This window comes from Mastacembelus armatus, chromosome 6 (genome assembly GCF_900324485.2).
Source record: "Mastacembelus armatus chromosome 6, fMasArm1.2, whole genome shotgun sequence".
Lineage (NCBI taxonomy): Eukaryota > Metazoa > Chordata > Actinopteri > Synbranchiformes > Mastacembelidae > Mastacembelus > Mastacembelus armatus.
The window spans coordinates 16,475,480-16,498,616 of NC_046638.1; the positions used below are offsets into that span (position 1 = coordinate 16,475,480).

Genomic DNA, 23,137 nt, shown 5'->3' on the forward strand with positions numbered 1-23,137 from the left:
TTTCCCATGCATGTGTACATTTTCCCCAGTCCTACTAAGTAATAGGAGATTGACCTGCAAGATAGTGACAAGGGTGAAAAACTCAGACAAATGGCATTTGAAGTCATGATTGTTTTTGGGACATTTCAACTGGTAGAGTAAAGTGTGTGTTATAAATTTACAGCAACTGTACAGTCCCTATAGAAGTATTCACTCCCATGGATGTTTTACCCTTTTATCATGATCAATATGATTTGGCTTTTTTGACAAAAAAAAAAAGTGAAAAAACCTTTCTACAAAGTCATGTCAATTTGATAAAAATATGTAATTGAAATAAGTCCATAAATATTAACCACTTCCACTAACCTTTTCTTGATGGATTTAACTGAACTCTGGGGATGTTCAGTGCCTTTTTTGGGATCCATCCCATGACTTATACTTTTCAATAATCTTTTCACTCACTTGCTTTAACTGTTCTTTAGTTTTCTCTCTAAGGGCCAGTAGCCAGGAATACTGATTAATCAGTGACTGGACCTTCTAAACACAAGTGTCTTTATACTACAATCACTTAAACACATTCACTGCACTCTGGTGATCCCCATTTCACTAATTGTGAGATTACTAGGACCAGCTGGCTGGACTTCTATTGAATTAGGTCAGTTGCTTTAAAGGAGCTTATTTTTATGCAATTATTTATTTCACATTACATATTTTATTTAATTGACATTACTTTGTAGAAGCTTGTTTTCATTTTGACATTAAAGAGTGTTTTTGTAAAAAAAAATTTGTCAAAAAAGCCAAATCATATTGACCTTGATTGATTTATAAAATCAAGAAAAGGGTAAAACATACTTTCTATAGGCACCATAGCTGTAGCTATTTAGCCTTTAGTATTACTTACTACAGGTAAATGTGCCTGTGTTTGATGTCACCTCATGGTTTAAGTGGAAACATGAGGTCTGCAGGCTAGTGACATAAATTTCTGAGGTCAGCAGACCTCAAAGCACAGGCATTTACAATGACTCTATTCCACCATGCACCTTAACAGGTCTCAGTCATCCTTTAGTTTTATCTGATTTGTCATAAAGTCTTCTGTGAAAAAGCCTGTTTGCCTGTACTTTTTGTATTTGGCAGTCATCTTGGTGTACTTTGACTGTTTCCCAGTGTGCCTGGTTCTTTTCTAACCACAGTGTCTTTCAATATGTGTTTCTTTAAATATTCGCGCCCTTGTGATGACATGACAACGAAAACAGGACTGATGTAGTACCTCAGAATTTCATTCATACTAGTTACCCATATTCATATCATATAGAAGTAGCGTTTTAATGGTCGAGAAGTACATACCTATTCAAATGTAGTAGCTACCTACTAGATAGACTGCGCCCGAAATCGCACACAGAAAAGTATTACACTGGTTCCTCGGTAAGCAAATTCACTTCCTGTTACAAGCATGTTATGCTGTGCTTTCTGTACAGCTTGTGTACGGATTAGCTCTAGTCTAACACACCCAAAAACTAACTCTAGTTTTGGGGTGCGTACGAAAAACGAAACTGTATAACTCATCATCAAATCATTAACAGCTACACATTCCTGTACTAGTCAAATCCCTTTCTATTCTGACCCTTCTTGCTATTTCCAGACTTAGCCTGTTAGCCTTCAGTTAGCTCAGCTAGCTAGTAGCATGGCTTTCGCTCTCCTGCTCGGTGTGCCACATTTTTAGTCATTCCTCTACCTCCTTTAGTGATAATGAGCCTTCTTCTTCTCAGTTCGCTTTTCGGAGGGAAGTCAGTGTTGTAGTTTTTTTATGAGCAGTTCGAAAATGCCTCCACATTTCCCTTGACATTTCCCTTCTTCGGTACAGCGATGACAGACTGGCAGATGAAGCAAACGCACTTCGAAAATGATATAGTGGGAAAAAAGTCCACCTCCCACTCTGTATGGAAGTTTTTCACTTCTTACTTTGTCCAGCTCCCCCACTCATTTTATACCCTGTCTTAAGTTTAAAAGAAATAATTTGGAGGCTATCTCGCTAGCTTGCTACAGTTTTGCAGCACTTGGCGCCGTTGTATGCATGCGCATGCGCGGTGACCCATGCGTCAGAAGGGGTCAGATGTCAGACTTGGCCTGTACGCCAATCAAGTGACAAATTTCATAGTGAGGACATATGATGGACTGACGTCTACTTTGTTAATGCCATGCGATCTACCGGTAGATCGCGATCGACGTATTGGGCACCCCTGGCTTATTTGGTGCATTGCATACTTGCAGTTTAACATGAATTATTAAATTAGTTCACTACCTCGTCCACAACTAGATGATATCTGTTCAGATGTTGAAGCATTGACGAAGTGCTGTTGTGGTTCGCCAGTTCTACTTTATAATACACACATTGCACCATGTTGTCATCTTATTTAAATTTGAAATGATCCCAAACTTTGGACATTTTTGGACGGTTTCCTTCTCTGCCATAGCGCCAACTTTTGATACCGAAATGTGTTGTGCGACAGTGATTATGGTACGTGTGGAACAATGATCCCTAGGCGGAGCAGGTCCGGTAACACAAGTGATGGTGATTAAACGATTCCTCGAGGCAAAGGATTTACTTCGTGGATTTTTTGTGATCGAGTTTCTCGATTTACTCGAGTAATCGTTGCAACCCTAGTGTGGACCAGGGACACTTAGTCTAAAACGCCTCTCTGCAGTTTCCTTAGTGATCACCAAATTGACTTACTCTGTGATATTTCAGTTTTTCTTTTTTAATAAATTTGCAAAAATTTCTACATTTTTTTTCTGTCAAGATGGGGTGCTGAGTGTACATAAATGAGAAATAAAATGAACTTTTTGAATTTTGGCAAATGGCTGCAATGACACAAAGAGTGAAAACATTTAAAGGGGCCTGAATACTTTCCGTACCCACTGTATCTATCTCATGTACCAACACAGTGGAGGGCAGCTACCTCAATCCCACTCCCTACCAAATTGATCATAATGTTGACAGTGCTGTAGCCTCACTGCGTGAACGCTTGATACTGTGGCCCCTCTGAAAAAGAAGTTAGTGAATCAGAGGAGATTAGCTCCATGGTATAGTTTACATATTCCTACCTTAAAGCAGGCATCGCAAAGCTTGAAAAGGAAATGGGGTTTGACAAATTTAGAAGAATTTTACCTAGCCTGGAAAAAACAGTGTAATAATATATAAAAAAAGCTCTCTGTAAAGCCAGAACTGTATTTTATTAATCCCTAATATAGGAAAATAAGAACAATCCCAGGCTGACAAAAAGTCACAGCACAATCGAGTACTGTGTTCCCTTGGGGGGGGGGGGCAACTGGCCTGGGGCACCATGTAGTTGCGTGTCTTACCTGCTGGCAGCTGCATGTAGTGCCTCACAGAAAGCCCTTCTATTTACTGTCAGTGATTGTATGTTTGACCCTACTGGTTTGAAGCCTCATCTCGTTCTGGGTCGGACTCTGGCTCAATTTTTATTGATTGTATCATTGTACACCCCCCGAAACGCAAGAGAGCTGGGCTGTGGAAGAAGATCCTTGTCGACTTTTCATACAAGTTTCACAAAAGTTTTCTTCATGTTAAAAATGACTATTTTTACTGGCAGAAGTTTTTAGTAAAATGTAATAGCTGAAGAGTATAAGAAAGGAAACTATAAAACACTATGATAATAGCGTCAAAGTTATTAAAAAATATAAAATATAAAAATATAAAATTATTTACTAGAAATGAACTAGATAATGTTCCAATTAGTCCCAAACCTTCTTCTCCAGGGAGAGTTGGTTATGTTATTATCATAACACTATGATAATAAAATGCACTAATGGTTAGATCTTAATTGTGTCAAATACAATGTGGAACAAAGGGGAAATTCCAGGGGCGGGGAGTAAGACGAAGAAGATGGACAAGAAGAACCAGAAGAACCAGAAGAGCCGCGTGTGTCGTAAAGCAACGTCGGGTATAAAACCTCAGCCACCGAGTGGCAGCTGAGTCCAGTGTGAACGGGGACATTAACGATGAACGGGGCTCTGGGCTTCAGAAACTGCGGCTCTGTGCTGATAACAGGAGCCAGCCGTGGGCTCGGGCTGCAGATGGTCGAAACGCTGGCGAGTGGAGCTTTTTCTCCGGGCAAGATTATCGCCACAGCCAGAAACCCCGCGGCCGCGCAGGTAACGTTGGGTCTAAACTAAACCTACGGACAGACAGTTTCTCCTGAAGTGAACCGTCTTGTAGCTGCACCGCCTGTAGTGATTGAAACTCGTTGGTTTAGAACAGGGGTATTCAACTAAAATTTAAAGAGGTCCAGTTAGAGATTTCTTGAAGCAAAGGTCCGGAAGACCATAATGTCTAACTAGTTAGTGTGATATGTATTTAAGTAGCCCAGTAGTTTTATCAACATCTGCATGTAATCAATACCTGACTGTCAAATCAAATGAATTCAGTACAATTCAAAAACTTTCTGACAATATTTATTGTCCTGTAACACACAACTGAACATATCTGTATGGCTGTAGATATGTATAATGTTCTCTCATTAACTAAGTTCTCTCTCTTTCTCCGTCTCACTTTACAGTTTCTCTCCCTTTGTTTTCTACATGTATCGCTCTTTCTTTTTCTTTGTACTGTCTTTTCATGCAGTGTTGCCAACTCGTCAGTAAGGAAAGTAGCTATTGGCTGTCCTAGAAGTCGCTAGAAGTCGCTGAATGACGTCATGGCGTAATTTGCATAATGTCCATGGCACATGCTGTAATTGTGATGGACGCTTTTGCCAACTTCAGAAATGGAAAGTAAGAGACAATTGTGATTCTTTATAAGAAATAAGGGACAGAATAAGGGACACTCAAAATATTTGTACTGTGCCATATAATGTAGCATGACGGCCTGCAGTTAATAAGTTCTCAGAAATAAATACATTTGCCTTGCTGTAAATGACTGAGGCTGTTTGAGTCAAATGCAGTGATTTATTTTAGACAAAGAACATTTTACTTTTTTATTTTATTTTTTTATTATGCCATGCATCAGTACAGATCACGCACATACATGATCGCACGCGCGATTCATTTGCAGTCGGGACGCGGAGGCGTGAACACTTCCTGCTGTGACTGCAGCTGGGGGGGAGGGACTGCTGCGAGAGGACTGGGCCGCCTGTGAAGGCTTTGGGACGGGGGAGGGGCCCGCGGCTGCAGCTGATTTGCCGTCTTATTGCGGCAAATTGAGAAGTGTAAGAACGGTGCAGTACAGACACATCAGAGTCTCCAAAAGTCTCCAGTAACACCAGAAAAAGTCGCCAGATTTGTCGCTAGTCGCTTTTTTTAAAAAATGTGTCCCTGGAAGGGTCTGAATACTCGCTAAATATAGCGACAAAGTCGCTAAGTTGGCAACACTGTTTTCCTGTGTAACTTGCCTCTAGAGTTGTTTACACTGTAGAGTCGTAATATTTACCGCCTGGGATGCACAGACTTGATTGGCTGAGTGGTATCACGTGGGATGGCTCAACTCGCATGCAATTGGTCTGTGCGTTTCCACTATTGTAAAGTCCGTATGAGGCGGCTTGTGGGTCCGCACCCGAACCGCGGTCCGCCTGTTAGTGACCTATGGTTTAGAGCAGGGGTGTCAAACTCATTTTCACCGAGGGAAACATCAGCATAATGGCTGTCCTCAAGGGGCCAGATGTAACTTATAAATGTAACTAAATGTAACCGAATGTAATGTAAAATAAATATAACTACTCCTTAATGTTAAATAACTGAATTTATTACTTATTCAAGTTACAAGCATAACAGTTGCACAGAAAAAATATGTTTGCTCGTTCCTCTGTTATAACATAAATCCTTTTAATTTGTCAGGTTATGAAACCCAGATAACTCCATCAATCAAGGATCAAACTATCCAAGTGAATAATTAGAAAAATAAAATCAAACATAACTTATGACATTAACTTTGTTCAAACGTCCAACAGCTCCTCAGTGACAGAGAGATCCGACTTCACGCCTCTAATAAAAAATGATAACTGCGCTGTATCCGTGTTATCTGTGCTTTCATCAACAGCTAATGAAAAGCTGTGTAGCTGCGTGTCTCCTCGGCCAGCTGTGTTGCAAGGTTTTCTGCTAGTTCCGTAACTCGGTCCGCGATGGTGTTTATTGATAAACTGACATTGTTAAAAGTCTGTATCTGGTCGGGACACACCTGCTCACAGACCTTCAGCATGCACTGCTTCAAAAACGCTCTCTCTGAAAAAGACTTCGAAGCGTGGGCGATTTCTTCAGCCACAATAAAACTAGCTTTCACTGCCGCATTGTTTTTGGCTGTGGATTTCGTGAACACACTCTGCTGCGACCGCAGTTTGCCTTGGACAAGTTGTTGCTTTTCTTGAAGGCTAGCTTTGGCGTACTTAGCTCCGTGTTTGGTGTCAAAATGCCGGCGGAGATTATACTCTTTGACAACCGACACCGCCTCGTAACACAAAAGACATACCGGTCCTTGAAGCACAAACAAGTATTCGCCTTCCCATCTTTCTTGAAACAGTCTTCTATCTCCATCAACTTTTCTCTTTCTGGACATTTTGGGATCATTATTTAACTCTCAATTCCACTTGTTAGCATTGACGTGGGAACACTGCCGTGTAATGGCGGGGAGCCGTTACCTCGCGGGTATCACAGTCGACAGGCATTGTGGGAAATGTAGTAAATAGGTCAAAGACGCCTTTGACCTATTTTTTTAGACACTCAGACCTTTTATGCTCTCGCGGGCCACATTAAATGACGTGGCGGGCCACATTTGGCCCGCGGGCCTTGGGTTTGACACATGTGGTTTAGAGATACAAGGTGCAGGGTGCAGCAGCAGCACCAGACCATAGTGGACTGTCACCGTTGTTCATTGTTACTCAACATTTATGAAGCAACATTGACACACACTGTGTGTTTTTGACTTACAGAAACTTCAGGAAGTGGCGCAGAAGTATCCCAACATCCACATAATCACTTTGGGTAAGATAGAGCAGCGATCGGTGTGTTTGTATACTAATAAAGGTCACACAGGCCTGTATGTTAGTGATGTGAGGTAATTATGTTTGTCTGGTTATTTGATGGATGGTCATAATTATCCATCATTGATGTCATTCAGGTATATAAGATGTAATCAGCTACAAACAAAACTTATTATATTTACACTGTGAGGTTTACCATGTTTATATTAGTTTGATTCAGGCTTAGCCATTACCAACAGTACACAGCCTGTGTAGTGTTAAGATACTTCCAATTAGTCTGGAAGCATTGCTTGCTTCATTTGTTTATTTTCTCTATATTTTAGTGATTTGCATGTTGATGTGTTTCTCTTCCAGATGTAGTGAGCCAGGAGAGCATAGACAAGGCTGTGGAGGCCGTGGCCCAGTTGGTAAAAGAAGATGGTCTCAACTGCTTGATCAACAATGCAGGGGTCAATGTGGTGGCAGACTTTCATAATGTGACCCCAGACATGATGATTGAAAACTACCACACCAACACTGTGGCTCCTGTCATGATCACCAAGGTAAGTTTTGTAATTAAATTTGTTCTTCTTGTTGACGTCCATCCATCCATTATCTATTCCTGCTTATTCCTAACCAGGCTCACAGGGATCTGCTGGAGCCTATCCCAGGTCTCTTTGGGTGAAAGGCAGGGCTACACCCTGGACAGGTCACCAATTGTTGACTTGTCTGTAGTGGATAAACTAGACACAAAAAGTCAGTTCTTATTTCATTGGATAGTGAAATCCATAAGAAAATATACAACACTTCTAGTTCTTCAGAAATACAACCCAGGAGTGCTTCATTTTCTGAATGCTGCTAATTAAGTAGAGGGATGACCTGGATTGACAGATGTAACAAGAGCCCAGTAACCCAGGGCAGACTGCATTTCATAAATAGAGGCAAAGTTGATTTCCAAGTTGATTTCACTCCACCTCTAGCCGAAATAGGCTCGTTAGGTGGACTATGCAAATGGGGGGCGAGAGTCATTAGACCCACATTCCTAGGTTGGTTTCACACTTGCCCTGGAAGTCCAGTTGCCCTGACTCAGCTTTACCTGGGCAACTGAGAATCTTCAGATTTGCTGACACATAGTTTGCTCAAACTGAAGGAAAGTGGCTGTAACTGCAAGGTCACACTGCATCACAAAACTTTAACTTTTTTAAAGGATGCATGATTCATCAAGACAATAATTAGTTAAATTTGTTTTAAAAATAATTTTAGTTGTAGCACTAATTCACATTAAATATGTCTAGAAACAGAAGACCAACCATCAAGATTTAAAATGAGACAATTAAGAAAATGTTTATGTCTGTACTTGGACTTGCGCTTTTTTGTGACAATGATAATTATTTAAAAATTGACACATTCTTTCTCTAAACTGCAATGTGCTTTTTTCTGCCCCTGCCAGGCCTTCCTGCCTCTTTTAAAACAAGCTGCATCCAGGGGAGGAGCAGGTGGCTCAGCTACAATGGGCATCCACAGGGCAGCGGTTATCAACATATCCTCTATGCTGGGCTCTGTGGCACTCAGCTTGGAAATGGTCCAGATATTCAAATATTACCCCTACAGGGCATCCAAGGTATCGTTACCCTGGGAAGAAAACTTTGGCTTGATGGGTTCAGGCGGGTAATCAGGGTAGATCTTTGAGGCGTGTAATGTGGGTTAACTACTTTAAATTGCTACAGAAAGGGGTCTCAGATTTGTTTGAATGGGTTGGGTAATGCATGTGTGAATTAATCAATGAAGTCATAACTTCTTATGCAACAGTGGAAGGGTTTTGGAAAAATGTGAGGGAAAATATCATCTAAACCTTTCAGAGTCCATGGTGATCAGCTGTTAGGTTAAACTGTACTGTAGTGGGTTGGGCTTTGCATTACGCTGCGAGGTAAATTGTTTTTACTTGTTTTCTCAGAGTGCCCTCAACATGATGAGTCGCTGTATGGCTGCAGACCTAAAGCCTGATGGAATTCTTTGTATGGCTATACACCCTGGCTGGGTCCGCACCGACATGGGGGGGGTCAGAGGTGAGGAAAGGCCTAGTCTGACTAACTCTGCCACAATCGTTCAAAAAAGTGCAAGCTGTGATTAAAGCACATAAGGACTTGGTGTGGTGGTGGTGATGGGATGAAGGAGAGGTAGGACCCAGGTGCAGGACACAAACGGGTTTTTGTTTCCTGGATCTCGAACACGAACAAAATACAGGGATTTCTCCGCCACTCGGCATGCAGGCAGGCAAAACAGAAAGAACCGTTCCTCACATACATCACATACGTTACGTTATGTTATCAATGCTCCGACAAAGAACGAAGCAATACCGGGGACATATATAGACAGAACTCAGGACTAAAACACAGATGAACGTAATCAAATGTAACGTAACCAAAATACGAGACTAAAAACCAGAACTCAGAATACATATCCTAACACTGAGGGGGAAAAGCCTTCAAGTTTTTGTTTTTTTTTTTTAAATTCTAATTTCTCACAATTTCTTAACATATCTGACTAGGTTATTGTCTTGTTTTTCTCCATCTCCTTTCAGGCTGATCTGAGTACAGAGGAGAGCATCACTGCCACCTTGTCTGTCATTGGTGGACTTACCGAAAAGGATCATGGGTCTTTTCTCAGCTATACAGGGGAGGTGCTGCCCTGGTGATCCTGATCATCACAGTAATCAGCAGGATGATTATGAGCCCTGTCAACTTACCCTAAGTGCTATGTAATCAATCAATTGGACCTCATTCCTGTCTCTGTCTGCCAGAGAAAATCTTTAATATTTCACCTAGTTATACCTTAACATAGGAGAGCAATATTAAAAAGATTAATCTCAGGAGGTTCAAAGAGCAAAACCTAATGTAAATCCATTGTTACTGATTTTTCTTCTGTATTGTCCATGTTTGTGTGATTAGTTGACATTGCTAGTGTGATTACTCTAGATGATTTATTTTAGATGCTCTTACTGTGGAGCTGTGGCTTCAGCATCATTGTTATAAAACAGTAATAAAAGGTGAAATGTCAATGAGCACATCTTGTAGTAGGAGTTGCTTGTCTTTCAGCAGGCTGACATAACATGTCCCATGCATGTGGACATTTTCCCCAGTCCTACAGTAATAGGAGATCGACCTGCAAGATAGTGACAACGGTGAAAAGCAGAGCTGATATGTCAAATGTATCTAACCTCCATGCAAAGTACAGTTAACAGCTAATGAGCTTGTGGAGTTTAACAATTAGTGCAGTTCATGTTGACTGTGGTATATCGCAGAGAAACAAGAGTAGCTGTTATATGAATTTCTCCTACATGTCTTTAGTTTTCTGTGAAATTTAAGAGCTCACAGCATGGATTTATAGCACAGGATGACATGTGCATTCCTGAAGATAAAGATGAGCAATGTTCAGTTTATTTATTTATTTTTTTTGTATAGCTCCAAATCACAATACAATCTTCTCAAGGCACTTTACAAAAAACAAAAACAGAAACCCAACAAATCCCTTATGAGCAGTACTTGGCAACAGTGGAGAGGAAAAACTCCCTTTAACGAAACAAACCTCCAGCAGAACTGGGCTCAGTTTGGGCAGGCACCAGCCTCGACTGGTTGGGGTGAGGAAAACAGAGAAAAGAACAGCAATAAACAACAAATAATGTGCAGGTTGGTGGAGCCAGTAACTGCACATCAGCAATATACAGCTCCAGGACCAGACATAGGCTACCTGCTGAAGGTACAGAAAGAGAGAGAGACAGAGAGAGAGCACAAATTACAGGAGAGAGAGGAGACACAAAGTTAGTGGGAGGGGAGAGGAGTCTGACAGAGTCTGTAGACACAATATTAAAATCCGACTCTGTAATGTGTAGATTTTTAAACCCTGACTGGAAAACCTCGAGGATATTCTGTTGATCCAAGAAAGACTTCAGCTGAGTAAAAACAATTTTCTCCAAGATCTTGGACAAGAATGGGAGCTTGTAAATTGGCCAACAATTTGTTTCCCAGTGTGTCTGGCTCTTTTTTAACCACAGTGTCTTTGAATATGTGTTTCTTTCTATCTACTGTACACTGTATGTTTTTATTGTCCCTTCTGCCGTGGTGTCGGTGAAAAATGCCTTTGACAGTTCCCCAGATCCTTCGCTGACATCCTTAATGTATTTGTTTTCTCACAGCAACAGTCCAACACTGAAAAATGTTGAGTTTAGAAATATATGAAGCAGAGAGGCAAGCAACACTTTTTTAGGTTCATCTATGTACCTAAATGTTCTGTGTTCTATGTAAATAAGCTACAATAACTAATCATCACTTCACATATATTCACATATAACAGCAGTGTATCCAGAAAAGTCTAGAGCACCATCATTTATGTCTTGTTCGTTCCTGCTCTGCAACAGGAGCTGTTAGTAGATAGGAGCATAATCTGTGTATGTTTGTGTCACCTCTTTGATATTAAAGGTTTTCAGTCAGGCAGGTTGTTTGCCATCACCAGTTGGAGTTAAGTTGCCTTGAGAGGAAAGTGATGCCATGTAGTATGAATGTAAGTGCAGCTTTAGTGGCCATGGTAATCTGCTGGCTCATGCTTTTGTAGCTATTGTGGTTAGATAACAATAAGGTTAAAGAGAAGTGTACCACGGTGGGATTGTGGTGCTGCAAAAAGCAAAGAAAGTGTTTAATCTTAAAGGGTACATAGAATGCAAAACCCAATTTTTAATGTTTTTCTCACATATTTGGATGCTTCCTGTAGCTAGTGATTGTGTGACGACCCTCCCCACTTTGTTTTGTCTGCCTGCCTTGCTCTGCTCTGTTCTCTCTCCCTCTCTGCAGGTTCAGGGCAGGGCTTGCAGGTGAAGTCGACAGTTCGTCTGCCCGCGAGGCTATAAGAGACGGCCCACCTGCTTTGTCTCCCTCTCTCTCTTTCAGCCTTGCTGGCTGGAGGCCTGCTTGCCTTTTGTTTGGTTTGATACCCCTTACACCACACTTTTCACCACATGTCCACTCATCTGTACACTCCAGGCATGACAGATTGTTTTTATACTTTCATACCCGTATTGTTAATTATTTGAGTTTGCTATTTTTGATAAATAAGTTTCTTTTGTTCTGTATTTCTGTGTGTTGCCTCCCTTTTTGTTATCACCCCTGAGCCGGGTGGTAACAAATGGAGGCTCGTGCCACAGTGTTTTGTTTGTTAGGGAGGGTTTCACACAGATTGTGATGATTATTTGGTTTAAGAGTGTATTGTTCTGAGCTATTCTGGGTAAAATGCACCATGTTGTAGGCCTGTAGGCGAAATTGGTTGGTTGCCAGTTGAAGTGGAGCTGTTTAAGTTATTTGGAACTCATCCCTGTGAGGCATAAGCAATAAGGGGAGCACTAATTATTCTCACTGATCCTGTTTTATTATTTTTGTGCAGTGAGTGGTTACAGCTTTGCTCGGGGGCACTTCCATGACTGACAAGGTGGCTTTCAGCAGTGCTGAGGGTTAACCAGGTTACTGGGCTCTGTGTTTAATCTATCCCGCCACAGACCTGCATGAAGACTAGGGTTCAGAGAGTTAGCTGGTTAACTGGTTAGGTAGTTAGTTAGCTAGAGGGAGAAAGTTCCATATTTCAAACAGCTTTATACTCTGATTACTGGCGTTTACATATTTGTCATTTCTGTGGTGTTTTTGGTGCAGCAAAGTAATTAGACTGAGTATTGTTGTTCCTAAAAGCTTAAAATGGCTTTGACTGAAGACTTTGTTAAATGTCCAAATGAAGATTTGCTTGACTATTATAAAAAAGAGCAACTTTTGAAATTGGCTGAGCATTATGGTGTTGACTTTCCAAAAAAGCTAAACAAAGGTGAACTGCTGGCTACATTAACAGCTTATTTGGTGGTGGAATTGTCCTGTCTGTTTCAGTGGAGAAGAAAGACGTATTTGCTGGAGTTAAGGAGTCAGGTTTAGGTGCTGGACTTTCCTTTGAGCAACTGAAAGAGCTGCTTTTTCTTCAACAAAACAACAAATTTATTTTATTTTCACAGAGTGCATTTTAAGAGCTTTACAGATAATTTTTGATCAATTACTGCAAAGCTCCAGTGTCACATGACATATTAACTGGCACCCACTCTGTTCTTTCTGCAGCCAGAGAACCTGATCCTTTCAAAACAGAAGGCAAGTAGCTCTCATCAGCAACAGGTTTGTTTTCAATGTTGTTGGGATCAGATGTCAAGGATTTTAAGAAAAGGAATGGGGTGAACAAAACCTACACTTTTGGCGATTTTCATGCTTTTGTTCTGTTCCTTCTTTTGGAGTGCAGGACAAAGTGATCATATGGCCTGTTTTGTGACAATATAGCATTCACAGTTCTCAAAGGTCAAAGAATTTACACACAACAGGCTGTTTTTAGCAACATCCTAGTTTTCTGATCTGAGTTAGAGGTTTACCTTTCCTCCTGAGACACAGAAGGAACAACCATTTGATGGTCCCAAGACAAATTCATCTACAAGCACTGCAGCTTTTGACAGAATCTATTTTCTGTTCATCTAAATCATAGGTCACTAACAGGCAGACCGCGGTCCGGGTGCGGACCCACAAGCCGCCGCATACGGACCCGGACCTACAGCCAAAACAGAAGATTGTGATTTAAAACCTAACGGGGCGCTTCTATTTCCACCGGCGCTGCTTTTTTAGACTTTACAGTAGTGGAAACGCACAGACCAATTGCATGCGAGTTGAGCCATCCCACGTGATACCACTCAGCCAATCAATTCTGTGCATCCTAGGCGGTAAACATTACGACTCTACAGTGTAAACAGCTCTAGAGGCAAGTTACATATGAAAACAGTGTTGCCAACTTAGCGACTTTGTCGCTATATTTAGCGAGTATTCAGACCCTTCCAGGGACATATTTTTTTTAAAAAAGCGACTAGCGACAAATCTGGCGACTTTTTCTGGTGTTACTGGAGACATTTGGAGACTCTGATGTGTCTGTACTGCACCGTTCTTACACTTCTCAATTTGCCGCAGTAAGACGGCAAATCAGCTGCAGCCGCGGGCCCCTCCCCCGTCCCAAAGCCTTCACAGGCGGCCCAGTCCTCTCGCAGCAGTCCCTCCCTCCCAGCTGCAGTCACAGCAGGAAGTGTTCACGCCTCCGCGTCCCGACTGCAAATGAATCCCGCGTGCGATCATGTATGTGCGTGATCTGTACTGATGCATGACATAATAAAAAAATAAAATAAAAAAGTAAAATGTTCTTTGTCTAAAATAAATCACTGCATTTGACTCAAACAGCCTCAGTCATTTACAGCAAGGCAAATCTATTTATTTCTGAGAACCTATTAACTGCAGGCCGTCATGCTACATTATATGGCACAGTACAAATATTTTGAGTGTCCCTTATTTCTTATAAAGAATCACAATTGTCTCTTACTTTCCATTTCTGAAGTTGGCAAAAGCGTCCATCACAATTACAGCATGTGCCATGGACATTATGCAAATTACGCCATGACGTCATTCAGCGACTTCTAGCGACTTCTAGGACAGCCAATAGCTACTTTCCTTACTGACGAGTTGGCAACACTGCATGAAAAGACAGTACAAAGAAAAAGAAAGAGCGATACATGTAGAAAACAAAGGGAGAGAAACTGTAAAGTGAGACGGAGAAAGAGAGAGAACTTAGTTAATGAGAGAACATTATACATATCTACAGCCATACAGATATGTTCAGTTGTGTGTTACAGGACAATAAATATTGTCAGAAAGTTTTTGAATTGTACTGAATTCATTTGATTTGACAGTCAGGTATTGATTACATGCAGATGTTGATAAAACTACTGGGCTACTTAAATACATATCACACTAACTAGTTAGACATTATGGTCTTCCGGACCTTTGCTTCAAGAAATCTTCTCTAACTGGACCTCTTTAAATTTTAGTTGAATACCCCTGATCTAAACCAACAAAAATCGCTTCTTGAAATCTTTCAGCATCATCAGTTCTTTCAACTGCTCATGTAACGATACTTTGCTCACTGTGTTCCATTTTCAATCAATCTTGGTAAAAGTTGTACCAGTGCATTAAAAGGCATCCAATCATTATCTATACCCGCTTATTGCTTAACCAGGTTCACATGGATCTGCTGGAGCCTATCCCAGCTCTCTCTGGGTGAAAGGCAGGTACAGCCGCTCTGGGTCGGAGTCTGGCTCAAATATTATTGGTTGATCATTGTACACGCCCCAGATGAAGTTCTTAGAAAAAGATACTAGCTCAGGAGCATAAGAAAACTATACAATTATGAAAATAGTAACAAAATTAAATGGCTAGATAATGTTTCAATTAATACAAAAGCTACTTCTCCAGGGAGAGATGGCATTCATAAAACTATGATACACAGTGAGAGAACACATTAGTAATACACTAATGCCGTTAGGGTTATATTTTAGCTCTGTTAATAATGTAAAACAAAGGTGAAATTCCAGGGGCGGGGGAGAAGAAGAAGGAGGAAGGGGAGAAGAAGAAGAAGAAGTAGGGGGAGGGGGAGAAGAGCCAGAAGAGCCGCGTGTGTCGTAAAGCAACCTCAGCCACCGAGTGGCAGCTGAGTCCAGTGTGAACGGGGACATTAACGATGAACGGGGCTCTGGGCTTCAGAAACTGCGGCTCTGTGCTGATAACAGGAGCCAACCGTGGGCTCGGGCTGCAGATGGTCGAAACGCTGGCGAGTGGAGCTTTTTCTCCGGGCAAGATTATCGCCACAGCCAGAAACCCCGCGGCCGCGCAGGTAACGTTGGGTCTAAACTAAACCTACGGACAGACAGTTTTTCCTGAAGTGAACCGTCTTGTAGCTGCACCGCCTGTAGTGATTGAAACTCGTTGGTTTAGAGGAACAAGGTGCAGGGTGCAGCAGCAGCACCAGACCATAGCGGACTGTCACCGTTGTTCATTGTTACTCCACATTTATGAAGCAACATTGACACACACTGTGTGTTTCTGACTTACAGAAACTTCAGGAAGTGGCGCAGAAGTATCCCAACATCCACATAACCACTTTGGGTAAGATAGAGCAGCGATCGGTGTGTTTGTAGACTAATAAAGGTCACACAGGCCTGTATGTTAGTGATGTATGGAGCCAGAACAGTGACAGTTTAACTGAAAAATAAAATAAAAAAAAACTTTAGCATTGAAGCATTTGTGCTGAAAAGAAAAAAAAAAACATTGAAAAGTATGAATACTAAAAATTCGTCTTTTCTTTTAATGCTGAGGTGTTTTTTAATTTTAGTGACAACTTTGGTTTTCAGTTGTCAGTGATTTTTTTTTTTTTTTTTTTTTGTCCTAGTTTTCAATTACTGTTTTGTGGTGGAGGCGAGGGCTCTGAGGGGTGGGGCTAAGGGATGTGGTTACTACATAATATATATTGCGTATTAATGAACAAGCAACATGGCTCAAGCTTCGCATCTTACTCTACCTTGCTGTAAACATTGTCAAATACAGCATCTCCTAGTAAGAATGTTATTGTGGAAATCTGAGGTTATGCCGATGCCTTCCTTGGAATCTAAGCAGTCACTTACATGCAAAGAGGGAAAATGAAAAGCACCATTCTGATTAGTGAAAATACAAATTTGAGTAGGAGAAATGCCATTATATTAACTAAAGTGTACTTACTAACGGTAGTGTGGTTCCATTAAGTGATAAATGGGCTCACCATCTTGCTCACTACCTAACTTGACCATAGACCAGCATGAATTCAGCTGCAGTTCCCAAACAGCAAGTCTGTTTTTATCCAGTTTTTTCTACCACACAGAATTGGGCTGGTATGAAGTTAATGTTAACTTTTAACCAGCATAGTAATGTTTTATTGGCTTTGACAGAGGTTCACTGGAGCAAGTTGACACTAGGATCGACACCCTGAGCATTAACTTTGATGTTGAGGTTGTCACATATTTTGCATTAATACTAGGGCTATCAGTCGATTTAAAATATTTAACCATGATTGTCTATAGTTAATCTGTAGTTAATCGCAAATTAATCACATATTTTTTTGGTATAAATGTACCATTAAAAGCATATTTTCAAGTGTTTACTTTGCTTATCAAGATAAGAACGTAGAAATATATGCTGCTTTATACAAATCTGTTTATTCTGGTGACACTATACAGAAAGGTTTCCGGAATAATGTTGCATCTGTGCATGTTAAAAAATATGCTCAAAGCATAAGCTGTCAAACTCAGGCCCATCAAACAGATGGACATATTAAATTAAATGTAACGGGAAACTCTGACAATGTAGTGTCAGCGTTTACAACTGAAAGGTAAAATAGATGATGAACAAACAGACCCACTGTGCAACAAGCACATTGGTCAAAGTTCATTCACTGGATCTTTAACACTTAAATTATCTCACACTGTAATTGTGAACTGTAACGTTCGCTTTCCTCTTCGGTTGTATTCTGCTGAACTAGAAGAAAAAACTACCATAACATACGGTACATGGGCTGTCCCCAGTATTTCTGTGTCTTTGCACTGAACCAATTACTCAAAAATACAAGCCTATTTAAATTTTCAGAAGACAGGGCATCTTTGACAGGACAGGATACTTAACCATTAACTCCAGCTTAGCTAACTAGATACCTAGCGAAACCCTAGCAATATGTGAACTTTAGCACTTGCTCTATTAGGACAGAGACAGGACAGAGACAGACTGACCTGTGGTTTAGGAGCTGCAGCTGAGCTCTTAAAGCCATTTACCTGAGGTCTGTGGTAATGAGAGAGCTGAGTAAGAGAGGGCAGAGTATGGAGTCAGATGTCTCTCCCTGCTGTGCAGGTGCTACTGAATATGCAGTAATCATGCTCTTCTTTGCCCTGCCCCTCAGAGCCTCCATGCCAAAACTGCAAATATTTTTTTAGCTCCAATTTTGTTTTAAGTGCCTGTTGTTAGTGTCAGTGCTAAAGTTCAGCTGTCACTGTTCTGCCTCCACAGGTATGTTACTGATGTGAGTTAATTATGTTTCTCTGGTTATTTGATGGATGGTCAGTTATCCATTATTGATGTTATTCAGACATATATAATCATCTACAAAGAAAAACTTACAATATATACACTGTTTTGTTTACCATGTTTGATACTTCCAATTAGTCTGGAAGCATTGCTTGCTTCATTTATTTATTTTCTCTATATTTTAATGATTTGCATGTTGATGTGTTTCTCTTCCAGATGTAGTGAGCCAGGAGAGCATAGACAAGGCTGTGGAGGCCGTGGCCCAGTTGGTAAAAGAAGATGGTCTCAACTGCTTGATCAACAATGGAGGGGTCAATGTGTTGGCAGACTTTCATACTGTAACTCCAGAGATGATGATTGAAAACTATCGCACCAACACTGTGGCTCCTGTCATGATCACCAAGGTAGAGTTTGTAGTGAGACTTTGTTGTTCTTGTTGACTTGGGTGTAGCGGCTCGGCTAGATACAAAGAAAGTTTTGCTGAAAAATCCATCCATCATCTATACCCACTTATTCCTAACCAGGGTCACAGGGATCTGCTGGAGTCTATCCCAGCTCTCTTTGGGTGAAAGGCAGGGCTACACCCTGGACAGGTCACCAGTCCATCACAGGGCCACATAGAGACAAACAACCTCACACACTCACACTCACTCCTATGGGCAATTTAGAGTCACCAATCAACCTGACATACATGTTTTTGGACTGTGGGAGGAAACCAGAGTACCTGGAGAAAACCCACAATGAGAACATGTAAATTCCACACACAAAGTTTCCTGTTGGGTTTTGAAACAGGAGCCAGTCATGCTGTGAGGTAACAGTGCTAACCACTAATCCACCATGCTGCCCTGCTGAGAAATCATGATTTATTATTACATAAATCTTGAATTAAAAGTGTGCAGAGGGGGACTACAGAGCAGCACCCTGACCTAGTAGAAATTCAGACTCTGATCAAACACATCATGGCAGATGCTTGCTGACACATAGGGTACCAGCTGAAGGACAATGTCTGTAACTGTAAGGCCACACAGCACCTGAGATCTCTTCTGATAATTAAGGACTTTATTTAAAATTTTGCTTTGCAGGGTTCAAGTACATTAGTTGAATTTGTTATTAAAGTAATTGTTAGTTGTAGCAGTAATTCACATTAAATATGCCCAGAAACTGCATATCCAGTTTAGGTCTTCAGTATAAAATCATAATAAAATGTTATTTAAAAAAAAAAAGATTATACCTATGTGCCTTTTAGCATTTGTATTAATGAGTATTGATAAGATGCTGTATGTGCTTAAAGACAACCAGTGTTACATAGTTCATGTCAAATAATAAAATCTTTGTAATATTGAGGAATCTCTGCATTAAAACCCTTGACATGAGAAAAGTCTGCCAGCAGAGGGCAACACTAACGTTACAGATACACAGTCAGCTGACTGGGCATGCTTCAGACTTTGTCTGAGCATCAAGATTAAGTAAGAAAATTAAGAAAATGTTTTTGTCTGTACTTGGACTTACCCTTTTCTTTTTAATGTACTGATTATGGTTACTGAAAACCAGTGGTGGGAAGTAATGAAGTACAAATACTTCGTCACTGTACTTTAGATTTTTCAGGTATCTGTACTTTACTTGAATATTTATTTTTCTGCCGACTTTTTACTTTTACTCCCTACATTTAAACACAAATATCTACACTTTCCACTCCTTACATTACTCGTTACTTTTTTAACCTCTGTGGATGACGACACTGGATAAAAGACATAACTAACTAGAGAGGGATTCGAGTAAGTGTAGAGGTTATGATAGCGAGAAAACTTGCAGTGCGACATGGAGGAAGAAATGGATCCAGGGAGTATTGCTGAATCTGATGATGATGCAGCAGATTCAGAAAAGCAAGACATTCCCCATCTATGAATGATTCAAGGTGAATGGGTTTTGTTCCCTGTACCAGCACTGTGCAGGTTGTTAATAAAAGAATTTCCCTTTTTTTGTGTGTGTTGAACTTTCGGTTATCAAAAGATGTATTGTGTATCACTGATGGCAAAAAACACTTTTTTACTTAAGTACATTTCAGACCCTCTACTTTTGTACTTTTACTTGAGTAAAAGAGTTGAGTCAGTACTTCTACTTTTACCAGTCGTTTTTCAAACAAGTATCTGTACTTCTACACTCACATTGCCACCTCTGCTGAAAACCTGTAAATGATTTCAGTCTCAACTGCTGTGCTTTTTCTTTTCTTTGTTTCTGCCCCTGCCAGGCCTTCCTGCCTCTTTTAAAACAAGCTGCGTCCAGGGGAGGAGCAGATGGCTCAGCTACAATGGGCATCCACAGGGCAGCTGTTATCAACATATCCTCTATGATGGGCTCGGTGGCACACAGCTGGAAAAATGTTGACAAATACAAATATTACCCCTACAGGGCATCCAAGGTACCCTGGGAAGAAAACTTTGGCTTGATGGGTTCAGGCGGGTAATCAGGGTAGATCTTTGAGGCGTGTAACGTGGGTTAACTACTTTAAATTGCTACAGAAAGGGGTCTCAGATTTGTTTGAATGGGTTGGGCAATGCATGTGTGAATTAATCAATGAAGTCATAACTTCTTATGCAACAGTGGAAGGGTTTTGGAAAAATGTGAGGGAAAATATCATCTAAACCTTTCAGAGTCCATGGTGATCAGCTGTTAGGTTAAACTGTACTGTAGTGGGTTGGGCTTTGCATTACGCTGCGAGGTAAATTGTTTTTACTTGTTTTCTCAGAGTGCCCTCAACATGATGAGTCGCTGTATGGCTGCAGACCTAAAGCCTGATGGAATTCTTTGTATGGCTATACACCCTGGCTGGGTCCGCACCGACATGGGGGGGTCAGAGGTGAGGAAAGGCCTAGTCTGACTAACTCTGCCACAATCGTTCATAAAAGTGCAAGCTGTGATTAAAGCATATTAAAGTCTGAGGGAAGATGATGCATGTGACTCAAGTTTTGACTTATTTTTCAAATTAATTTGATCTATTGTATCACCTTTACTTTTTGTGAAGTTAAATAGTTCTTTAGACTCCCAAAAAGTTTTTTTTCACCTTAAGGGTTTCGACTTAAGTTTTTTTTTATACTAATTTCTCACAATTTTAAAACTCACCTAAGTTTTTTTTTTTTTTTTTTTTTGTCCTCCGTCTCTTTTCAGGGTGATCTGAGTACAGAGGAGAGCATCACTGCCACCTTGTCTGTCATTGGTGGACTTACTGAAAAGGATCATGGGTCTTTTCTCAACTATACAGGGGAGGTGCTGCCCTGGTGATCCTGATCATCACAGTAATCAGCAGGATGATTATGAGCCCTGTCAACTTATCCTAAGTGCTATGTAATCAATCAATTGGACCTCATTCTTGTCTCTGTCTGCCAGAGGAAATCTTTAATATTTCACCTAGTTATACCTTAACATAGGAGAGCAATATTAAAAAGATTAATCTCAGGAGGTTCAAAGAGCAAAACCTAATGTAAATCCATTGTTACTGATTTTTCTTCTGTATTGTCCATGTTTGTGTGATTAGTTGACATTGCTAGTGTGATTACTCTAGATGATTTATTTTAGATGCTCTTACTGTGGAGCTGTGGCTTCAGCATCATTGTTATAAAACAGTAATAAAAGGTGAAATGTCAATGAGCACATCTTGTAGTAGGAGAGTTTGTAGTAGGAAAAACTCCAACACCTCCAAGATAGTGACAACGGTGAAAAACCCTAACAACAAATGTCATTTGAAGACATGATTGTGTTTCTGAGACATTTCAGGCAGTTAGAGTTGGGAAGAGTAAAGTGTGTGTTATCAGTTTACAGCAGCTGTAGCTATAGCTGCTTTGGTTACGTTACATGAAAAGCAGAGCTGATATGTCAAATGTATCTAACCTCCATGCAAAGTACAGTTAACAGCTAATGAACTTGTGGAGTTTAACAATTAGTGCAGTTCATGTTGACTGTGGTATATCGCAGAGAAACAGGACAGTTGAGGCAGGATTCAGTGCTTCAGCAGTTGTTCATACAATACCCGTGGACAGACGCATGGTTCAACAGTGCAATGATCTGAGAGAAGTTGCACATTTTGTTTGTAGAAGTCTTCTGACCTGAATATTTGGCAAGCAGGCGTTAGGAGGACGAGAGCTGGATCAGGCCATGGTAAGCTCCCAGAATGTCGTTTAAATCTAAACCAGTTTTCCCAGTAAGCTGTGTGGGACATCATGTGCTGGGTGTGTGTATACAGCGAGACAGACAAGAGGCAGAGGTAGTTTGCTTAGTGTCAAAAACAAGAGTAACTGTTATATGAATTTCTCCTACATGTCTTTAGTTTTCTGTGAAATTTAAGAGCTCACAGCATGGATTTATAGCACAGAATGACATATGCATTCCTGAAGATAAAGATGAGCAGTTTTACTTACTACAGGTAAATATGCTTGTCAGCTCATAACTGAAGTGGAAACACGAGGTCTGCAGGCTAGTGACAAATTTCTGTGTACCAGTATTTTCAGTAAGGATTTTAGGGTATTTGTAAAACGATCTACAATACCTGAATTGTTTATGCCAAAAAAATTTTTTTTAATATGAATGTATGAATGTAACTGTACTTATGTTATTTTGTAGGCTTTTCATTATTTAACATACATTGAACAGAGCAAGTACCATTTCATTAAACCATTTCTGACAGCAGACAAGTGTCTCTGTAGGTACAGTTGGTCCAGTTTTCTTCACCTCAACAATAATCAGACTGTTAAAGTATGTTTCAGAAATTTGAAAGAACAAGAACGTTTTGACCTGATCCTCTGTAGCTTGCACAGAGTAGGTATCCACTGTGTGTGCATGTCTGTGCTCTGCAATATGCATATAGGTATGTAACTCTGTAAGGAGCTACAGAAAAAAATCTGAATGTTCAACATTTTAAACAGGCCGTAGATTTAGAAATGCACTAGATTTTTCACTGAATTAACAAAATGATATTTTACAAAGTTTTTTTTTTTGTCTTCTTGAAAATGGTTGGCACTAATCAACAGCCACCCAGTGCCTAATCTTCTCAGCAGGCCTTAAAGCACAGGCATTACTTAATGACTCTATTCCACCGTGCACTTTAACAGGCCTCAGTCATCCTTTAGTTTTATCCTACACTTGTAGGATTTGTCAAAATGTCTTCTGTGAAAAAAGTCCACAACAATGTACTGTGTTTGTATTTGGCAG

The 23,137-nt window shown here is 40.5% G+C and overlaps 2 protein-coding genes across 3 annotated transcripts; both read left to right on the forward strand.

The window, feature by feature from the left end:
* Positions 1-3,887: 3,887 nt before the first annotated feature.
* Positions 3,888-10,009, forward strand: LOC113132704 (C-factor-like). Of its 2 annotated transcripts, none has more exons than XM_026311018.1 (6): positions 3,888-4,152; positions 6,918-6,969; positions 7,323-7,510; positions 8,398-8,568; positions 8,902-9,013; positions 9,529-10,009. In XM_026311018.1, the coding sequence occupies exons 1-6, from the start codon at positions 4,000-4,002 to the stop codon at positions 9,531-9,533; spliced, it is 681 nt and encodes a 226-aa protein (XP_026166803.1). In that variant the 5' UTR covers positions 3,888-3,999; the 3' UTR covers positions 9,534-10,009. The 2 variants fall into 2 exon arrangements, with proteins under 2 accessions (XP_026166803.1, XP_026166804.1); XM_026311019.1 differs by having other exon boundaries at positions 8,902-9,006.
* Positions 10,010-15,466: 5,457 nt separating this feature from the next.
* Positions 15,467-22,615, forward strand: LOC113132703 (C-factor-like). Its single transcript, XM_026311017.2, has 6 exons — positions 15,467-15,722; positions 15,943-15,994; positions 18,152-18,339; positions 20,184-20,354; positions 20,682-20,792; positions 21,101-22,615. The coding sequence occupies exons 1-6, from the start codon at positions 15,570-15,572 to the stop codon at positions 21,212-21,214; spliced, it is 789 nt and encodes a 262-aa protein (XP_026166802.1). The 5' UTR covers positions 15,467-15,569; the 3' UTR covers positions 21,215-22,615.
* Positions 22,616-23,137: the final 522 nt, after the last annotated feature.

Excerpts from the sequence above, each read along its gene's own strand:
- LOC113132704 (XM_026311019.1), top strand. The coding sequence starts at position 4,000 with ATGAACGGGGCTCTGGGCTTCAGAAACTGCGGCTCTGTGCTGATAACA. Across the intron at positions 7,511-8,397 it reads CTCCTGTCATGATCACCAAG|GCCTTCCTGCCTCTTTTAAA; the intron begins GTAAGTTTTGTA and ends TGCCCCTGCCAG. Across the intron at positions 9,007-9,528 it reads TCCGCACCGACATGGGGGGG|GCTGATCTGAGTACAGAGGA; the intron begins GTCAGAGGTGAG and ends ATCTCCTTTCAG.
- LOC113132703 (XM_026311017.2), top strand. The coding sequence starts at position 15,570 with ATGAACGGGGCTCTGGGCTTCAGAAACTGCGGCTCTGTGCTGATAACA. Across the intron at positions 20,355-20,681 it reads ACCCCTACAGGGCATCCAAG|AGTGCCCTCAACATGATGAG; the intron begins GTACCCTGGGAA and ends TTGTTTTCTCAG. Across the intron at positions 20,793-21,100 it reads CCGACATGGGGGGGTCAGAG|GGTGATCTGAGTACAGAGGA; the intron begins GTGAGGAAAGGC and ends GTCTCTTTTCAG.